Genomic DNA, 8889 nt, shown 5'->3' on the forward strand with positions numbered 1-8889 from the left:
CAGCAGCCCAGGTTCAATTCCAACCTGCAGCCCTTTAGTGCACATCGTCCCCCCTTTCCTGTCTATCTACAGCTCTCTTATCAAAAATAAAGGTATAAAAAGCCCCAAAAATGTACCTTAAAAAAACTAAGTTTGGCTTAAAGCGACGTCTTATAAAGGAATTACTTGTGACTTTAACCTCAAAAAGGCTCTAGTCTCTAAGTCTGTTTTACCATCTTTTTGTGTAGAGACCTAAAAAACAGGGCTAAAATCACAACAATCAGAAAATAGGTTGAATTTACTTAAACAATGTAAATGATTGAATTGTAAAAACTGCTTTATGTTTATTTCTCTTCATGTATTTCCCCATTTCTCTCTCACCATGTGCATCTTCTGAGCTTTCGTGTGGCAACCTCCTTGGCCTTTACAGGGAAATCTAACTGGGATTGCGTGCAAATGAAGATTTCCAACCACTGTTCAATCAGATCAGGGAGTCAGATGAGCTAAACCAGGAAGGAGATACAGTAGGAGTGTGTGCATGCATGTGTGAGATAGAGGGAGAGAGTATGTGCTTGCCTCCATCTATTAGTAGGAATAGAGTCTCTAGTGTCACACTAACTTTGTGTTACATGCCCCTCTAGGCTTAAGGAAGAGGCCTGCAATGAGCCTATTACCTATGCAAACTGACGTCGCCCAAATAAATACTGTGACTGCCTGTTTCAGGTTGGAAGAATGAGGAGGAGGAAAAAAGGTATGTGTGCCATCAGGATCACTGTGCAGAGGAATAAAATGCATACTTATGTATGCAAGAACAGGTACAAACACACGGGCAATGAAGTGTGTGACTCACTCTTGCAGTAACGGCTGTATCATCCGAGGAGAGTGGAATATCCATGGCTGTGTATGGAGTCATAGACCGGGGCCAGAACCTATCATCACCATCATTACCATTACCTGTGAAGCAGCCACACTCCACACAGCAGGGAGGCAAATAACTGCTCCCCTCAGGGATGCAAATTATCCACACATTGCTCAGCAGCTGGCCACGATGGAGATCCATCTGAGAGAAAACCCTGTTCACTAATAAATCTCAGCTTTCCCCTGTTGACAAAGTTTTATACACCCCATGCAACGGAAATCTCCTTCTTATTAAATCTTTTCTGTCTTTAATGTGCAGCAAGAACATTAAAAACTTGTTCATTCCAATGTACTGTTCGTGTTTCAAGATTTTTCGATAAGATAAGGCAGGTGGGTGCACTAGAGTTGAAAAAAATTAAACTTGATTTCAGCAAATACTTAGCTAAGTTGATTTGTTGAAACAGGGTAAATTATTCTCGGTTCACATTTTAAGAAAACTTAAAAAACAAAACAATACTGGATGAAAAGGAATTCATTTTAGAAGTTGAATGAAATCAGGCTTTTGGAGAACCTGAGTTAAGTTTAGAGACAATGAGCAACAAATGCAAAGAACATATTGCAAAAGAAAGGAAATGATGTGGTAGTGGAAGAGGAGAGACAACTCTACAGGAATAGAACTGTCAATGCAGCCTTGAGTGGATTTAGTCTGATCGTTTTAGGTGAACGGGGAACAATTGGTTACATGCTCTCTCAGCTTTTTCCTCTAACATGTTTTGTTTTAATTGACTTATTCTTTTAACGCTAATCCCAGTAATCCTCCAACTGATCTGCGGATACTCAACTTGATGCAGCCTCCTGAATTTGAAAGGGCAGCAAAACATTCAGCTTCCTCTCAAATGCAAAGTGGATTTCAACACTCTATGTACATAACATAACCCAAAAAAGAACAAGAAATACATATTTGAGCTTACTAACCTTTCCTTGAAGTCGAGGAAGATCTTGCCCAGGCCACTTCCTCCACTGACCATGTTCAGGTCGATGGCTCGCAGGAGGGCAAAGTGGACTTTGATTACATCCTGTATCAACATCACAATATACATTAGTAATCTATCCACTCTATTACATTACTCTTTCAATCATACACACTTACATACAATACATTTAGGTGTGCAATGATATATATATTTATCCTGAACTATTCCGTACAATACGTTCCTTGCATTTGCTTGATATGCCCTATGATTTAAATGATTACAGACTTCTTAGTCTAATACAGTCTAATTATATCTAACTATGTCTTGACATATGTGGAAGCTAAACTTGAAGAAAAGTTTGCTGCTGGTGTATCAACTGCTTTCAGCTTAACACTGATAGTTAAAGGATGAGGCTGCCGTTAGTCTGCATTTTTCTTATCGTCAACATGACACGAAAAATTAGTGGTGGTTTTAACTATTTATTGCAGCAATGTGCATTTTAGTTTGCCGGTATGACTGTGCTTGTGTGATGCTTTGGTACATGTCCGAGCAAGCTTTTACACAGACCCCATAGCTCACAATGACTGTGATTCACTGTTAAGGTTTTCAAAAAGAATGAAAAGAAATGGAATCTTTTGCCCCCCCACTGTGATATAAGAATACTGAACCATGACACCAGCATCTCAGTGCATATCGAACCATGAACTTTGCATACCGGTACACCCCTAATATGCATATATACAACACATCCTGTCAGTCATTCAGCCATGCGTACACATATTGAATTATTCACTTGGTGCGCGACACATCCAGGCATGCTGTATAGACATGATTTTCTTTGCTTGAGTGGTTACTCACCTCAAGATTGACAAATATAGCCTCCATGTCTTGTGGACTCAAGACTTGCTTCAACGGGATCATGTAATTCTAAAGAGAAACAAAAGACAAATCATTGAAAATGTCTTTTTTAAAAGAGAAAAAGTCCCTCTTAAAAAAACAAATCCTGTAACTCACAGGTGTCAGTTCAGTATTGATAAAATGAAATAAAAATCTGGGCATGCTTTTAGCAGATCTGTAAGAATTTATTTGATGGACAGCACAACTGAAAGTTAACTGCAGCAACAAAAAAAAAAATCAATACCATTCCACACTGTAAAAGATGGAGTGACTATTTGTGTTCACTGAGTGTGTGAAGTTATTTAATTTCAAGCTATAACACTGTATTGGCCATAAATAAATACTATACAGCTGTTCTCTATGCAGCACTTATGCTTACAGAAAAAAAAAATCCTACCTATTGTTTCTCTAACGTTTTATGGTTGTCACATTCCATCATCATAATAATAACAAATAGATCAACTAAGAAGCAACGGCGAGATGACGGCTTTATTAACCCCAACTCAATTAAGCTTAACGAGTCCTCTGATCATAAGAAGGTTATTTATTCTCATTTAGTCTCGTGTTGGTCTGACGCGGAAAACACAGGATACACATTTAGTTTAATGAAATTAGTGGAGCGGGTGATTTGTGGCTCTCCATCAAATTGCAGATGAAATCTGTCAATGCGGAAAGTGAAAGTTAGCACACGCAACGGTTCATTATCACACTGTAAGACATGGCGTGTGTGTGAGGAAGTTTTTGATTCTTTAAGCACCTGAAATGTTCGGTTTTACAGGTATGCAACTTGAGTTTGGCAGCAGTAGTGTTGAGTGTGAGGCGTCCAATCTAATTACTAGCTACTGCTATGCAGCGGTAACACGGGAAAAAATACAAACTGTGTTGGGCTGGTGAACATAGTATTAAGAGGTAAGGAGGTCCTTCTTTTTTGAATAACTTGTTGCCAGTATGTGTGTGCGTGCGTGCGTGTTCACGTATATATGGCCTTGCGCCTGTGATGTGTGGGTCTATACTTAAAGCCCCAGGGGTCAGCATCTCCCACGGGGGCTGAGCCAGTAATAACCGAATCGATCAGCTCCTGTGACATTTGTGCTCCCCAATGAATCTGCCAATAGCTGACATTTCCATGCTGTGACCCGGGCCAAAAGAGCCTGAGACACCAACAAAGGAAGAAGTGACAAAAGGAAATTCTAGCACGACATTGCTTGCACTGGGATAAAAATGCACACCCAAATTTATGTTCGCACACAGCAACATATTGTGACGCTCACCTTCTCAATGTCCTCTAAAGTCTTGTAGTACTTTGCTTCAGTCTCCTGGATCTCCACTAAGCAGCAATTTCTCTTGTCATCTTCTGTCATACCCATTTTCTGTGGTGAGTAAAAGAAATATAATGAGTCAGGAGAATTATGATTACGGATTATTGATTATCTTTTTATTTACAAAATAGTGCTGTCTCCCTTTTTACCTTATGATTGCTGTTTACTACTTTTAATATGACTATCAGGATTATATGTTTTTCAGTGATGGTTAAATAATATTAAGGAATTGCAGTTAAGCAGTTTGCAAACCGTGCTGCTGTGTTTTAGAAATTTGAACATTCATTTGGAAATAATTAATTTCCAGACAGTATAGCACACGCTTGAAAATTGCTTGAGTTGCGCAATTCATTAAATTACATTATCTGTATGATTTCCAATCAATTTACACTTGCACTGCATTACCATACGACCATTACGTACCATTGACAAAAATGAATGTGTACTTGATGTTGATCGTAATGGATTACAAGACTCAAGCAGCTTTCAAGAGTCTGTTTTACTTAATTTCAACCAGATAATCCACTCATAATCAATACTGCTTTCCGGGAAGTCCCAGGCATGAAATGGATTGGATTTTGCCAATTGATTTTCCCACTGTCTAAAATTTAATGGAAATCAATAGCTGCAGGAACAAAAGGAAAAAATACCTCCAAGAATCTAAGTCTACATTCAAACTCCATCAGGAAAAAAGTTAACATGATGAGAAGTTAAGGTTCTACAAACATTACAAAAACACCACAAGTCTGTTTAATTTCCAAATCTACTTGAACCCGATGAAAATGTTGGCGCACAGTGACTGACTGCAGTTGCTGCCATGGCTCGAGTGAAGTAAGAAAGGGAGGAAAGTGTGCTGGAGAGCTTTTGTGTGTTATTGTATGTGTAGGCAGCCTGGCTGAACAAGGCATATTTATGTATATGACTGCAAATGACAACATTTTTTTTAATGTATAGCTATGCAAGCAGGCATATTGTAAGGGGGCGGTGAAGGATGGGGAAGATACAAACGTATCTACATAGAGCGTTTCCTATAAGTCTCCATGCACGAACATGTGTATTCCCATATATACGTGTGTTTCTTTGAACAATATACTGTAATGCCTATTGTCAGTGACTCACCCAAATGAAAAAACCCACATACACAGAGGCTTAATTTCTATACAGACTTTCTATGCTGTGGCAGTGGTATAAGCATCTTGATTGTGGAATAACTGACAAAGCCATCTGGTGCAGATTTGGCTGTTGATAACCAGCGCTGATAATATAAAAACTGGGGCTAACAATGTAGAAATGCAAGTCCAGTCCAGGCCTCAATCCAGCATGTAATCAACCAATCAGAAGCAAGATTCAAAGCCAGCAGAATAATGTTTATTTGTCTCATGCTTTGAGGTTCTGTGTAGCAGCTGGTGGTCCTCGCTGACGTCAGTTAACACTGCAGTCACCGAGCTGAAGTCGCTGTCTCCAACTGTCTCCAATGGGCCCTGAGTCAGACTTTAAACCAGATGGGGTCTCCTTTTCCCCTATGCACGGGTCAGTAATCTAACTGGCAGGTCATTCTCCTGGGAGACTACGAGTTTGTCTTAAATAAAGTGGTGGAGGGAGTTAGCTGACAGGTTGGGTGAGTCACAAGCACAGCGGCACTCACCTGCATGTATCTGATCTGCAGCATTGGGAAAGGCAAAGCAGTGCAAGTCAGAAGTCAAATTTATCACCAGTTATGCAAGAGACATCTAAGTGTGTTTAGAGATATGACATCATGCAAATACTAGAGGCCCCAGAGACAATGATAATGCACATCACATAAATAATCTAAGGTTATTGTGTTTCCTCTTCTTGCACTATGTGTTCATTGCATCCTCTCTGGGAATAGAGAATAGACTTTAATGCAACCATTGATTTTAGATTTATATCCAATAAGTCAGATTAAGTGTTGTCTACTGGATGTAGTCTAGAGTGAATTTAATAATGCAAAGCTTCATAGACATTCAGCAGGCATCAGATTCACAATACAACAAACCTGAGACAACCCAATCATCACAATTTATCCAAAATATCCCTGTTGACAAAATGGCAGAGACTGTGAAACAAAGTTCTCACCATGGGTTGTCGTACTTCCACCTTAATGATGTCCTCATAGATGTCATCCCCGTCGTCCTCACACGGCACACAGTCGTAGATGTCATCCTCACCCAAGTCATGCTCACTGGGGAAAACACGTGCACACAGGTAAGATGAACAGCTGTATCAGAACACAACCTGAACTCAAAGGATGAATCCTTTTACTCTGCCAAAAAGGCTCATATGTCCACTTTAAACTGCTCTGACAGCTGAACTGCACAGAGCCGTCAAACCAGTGCGAGCTCATTATCTTTCACGAGCCCGGACTGAAGAGTGATATTGGTGCTCCAGGCAAGGGGACACAGTACCTGATTCACAAACTCCACCAAGTTTCGTTATTGAGTGGCATTTCCCTTTAATGTGTTTATGTTGCTTTGGCACCCAGCTAGCTAACTGACCTTTAATTAGGCAAGCAGCCAGCAGAGCACAGACAGTTACTGGGGAGAGGAGCGTCTTCTGGGGAAGAGCCTCATGCTCTGGGAGCCCACACTGTATCTGCCTGTGTTCTGTGAAAGCAATTATTGTTTGGGAAACTTATTGAGGCAGTGGAACACACTTTGGCAATGGGCCCATATCGATGTAGTTAATAAACAAGGAGCTTTAGGTCGCCAAAAAGAAAATAAATGATTAACTATTGTAAATAAATAAAGGTAGTAAGAGTTACCTGCTGAATAATGGAGGACCAAGCTTGGCAACGGTTTGCTTGTTTAAACGAAATTCCATTCACCTCTAGTGTGAGGTGGAGGCAGTATAATGCGCATGTATTATGTGGTCATTCAGTGAGTTACAATGTGGGCTACGACTTGATCCCTGTTTTTGTTTTTGTTATATTTGTCTACCATTAAAGGTATGCAGACTTAGCTATTAGCAATCCCTCTTTGCAAAGGACCCATGAATGTACAGACAACTATCACTGGACTACTTTGATACTAAAAAACATGTAAAAACATGATGGTTCTTAGGCAGGTTTTGGAGTTGTAAGAGTCACACTGAATCTATCAATATGCGTATCATGTCTGTGTGTTCTGATTTGATTGAGTTATATTGAGTTATATACAATTTGTCAATCTGTACCGTCTTCACATGCTCAGAAATGGAGGACCAGGGTTTAAGTTCTGCAAGTGGCCGCCCTGCTTAAATGTCCTTGAGCAGGACATTTGATGCCTAGCAACTCAAGGAATGCTGTTTTGTGCGCTGACCTGGCCTGAGTGGGGGCGAGCGAAAAGAAGATTTCTCTTCTTGGATGAATAGCGCCTCATCCAAATGTATCAGTGTGTGATCCCCAGCACGTACACCTTCCTGTTTGAGTATTCTTGAGGAAGATACTTCCCCCCTTCTTGCCTAATAGGGGCCATAACCTGGCTGTCCCACCACCAAACCAACCATGTCCAGACCAGCAAATTTAATTTCACTTTAAAATCCCCCAAATGGGATTTTCTGTAGGGATTTTATATACTTTATTATTTAATGAATATTCTAAAACAACATTTATGGGCACAGGTTGTTGGATTTTCACTACAGTGATGTGGCTACATACAACCTTCTGCCTCTATCATCATAGCTAAAACATGTCTCCTCTCACTGCATGAACGGGGGATGACAAAATCAGAGAAGATAGAACTGCCCTCAATCAAATATTCAGTTTTGTCGTCAAGCTCACGTGAGGGTTGTTTGAAGTTTTAATTGAGGTGGCTTGGTTCACTCTCAGCACTCTGCTTCTCCTTTCATAATTAAGTTAAAGTGGCTCATGTTGAATACTAAGAAGGCTGTGTGGGAGGACAGCGGTCAGCCGATGCTATCCCATTGGTGTCTCCTCTCTGAACTCTGAGACTACAGTAGGCTCCACAGAGACTGATGTGTTGCTTGACAGGGAAGTTTTTCTCAAAAGCAGGTGTTGTACTTCATTTTGCTACAATCCCTAAGAGACATATTATATGATGGAGGTCTGGTGCAGTATGACCTATGGAGAGATCTAAGAGGAGCAGGATCTCCACGGAGAACATGGAGGAGGAGATGGAGGGCAGACTGAGTGGGGTCATTTTATAGTATATAGTAGTATAGAGTATTAGGACAGATAAACATGATGAGCTTTAAATAGAAAATAGTGAAGCAGAATAGAAACATTTTCTGTTGGTTTGCGCCATCTGTTGATCCTGAACTTGACTAACATTAGTGAGAGTTTGTCAAAGGGGTATTCATTAGCAATGACATTTAAGCCCCTTCCTCTTTTCCCAGAGGGTTATTTTGTCATTGTCCAATGCTCTTTTGGATCAATCAGTCAATTCAAGATATTTGTAATGCTTTTCATCAATGATTACTCATTGATCACTACATTTGACTGACATGGCTAAGGTCTTGTGAGGTTTGAAGGAGAAGCTTCCTATTGGCTGATTACATTTCTCAAAATATTATAACCAGTATTTTACTGCATATGCTCTGTTGATCAGAGTTTATTTATTCTGAAACCTCCTTTATATTTCTAATTGGTGATGTAATTAATGAACTTCGTAACTGACTGGCGGTTTCCCCTGTCAATATGCATTGATCCCAAAGTCAAATAACTCTGATGTACCCCATACCAAGATCTTAATGTAGTAACACGTAAGCCTACTATACAGTACATATCGTACTGGATACCATAAAACCAAAAAGGTTGCTGCTAATGAAAAATTCTTGTTTTACCTACACACTGCACTGTTAAAGCACAACTGTGTAGTAAGGACATTGAACTGTTAGCAGTTAGC

At 40.0% G+C, this 8889-nt stretch overlaps 1 protein-coding gene across 3 annotated transcripts in view; it reads right to left on the minus strand.

Annotated features, from left to right (window-relative positions):
- Positions 1-8889, minus strand: part of vav2 (vav 2 guanine nucleotide exchange factor) — a gene marked incomplete in the record, with an annotated part of 184476 nt that overhangs the window by 28604 nt on the left and 146983 nt on the right. For all 3 annotated transcript variants that reach the window (XM_035667864.1, XM_035667865.1, XM_035667863.1), the window contains 4 exon segments: positions 1813-1913; positions 2670-2738; positions 3980-4078; positions 6125-6230. In XM_035667864.1, coding sequence (XP_035523757.1) covers positions 1813-1913; positions 2670-2738; positions 3980-4078; positions 6125-6230 — 375 coding nt within the window.

The sequence above is a fragment of the Morone saxatilis genome, unplaced genomic scaffold (genome assembly GCF_004916995.1).
Source record: "Morone saxatilis isolate NCDOM2014 unplaced genomic scaffold, NCSU_SB_2.0 Contig21, whole genome shotgun sequence".
Lineage (NCBI taxonomy): Eukaryota > Metazoa > Chordata > Actinopteri > Moronidae > Morone > Morone saxatilis.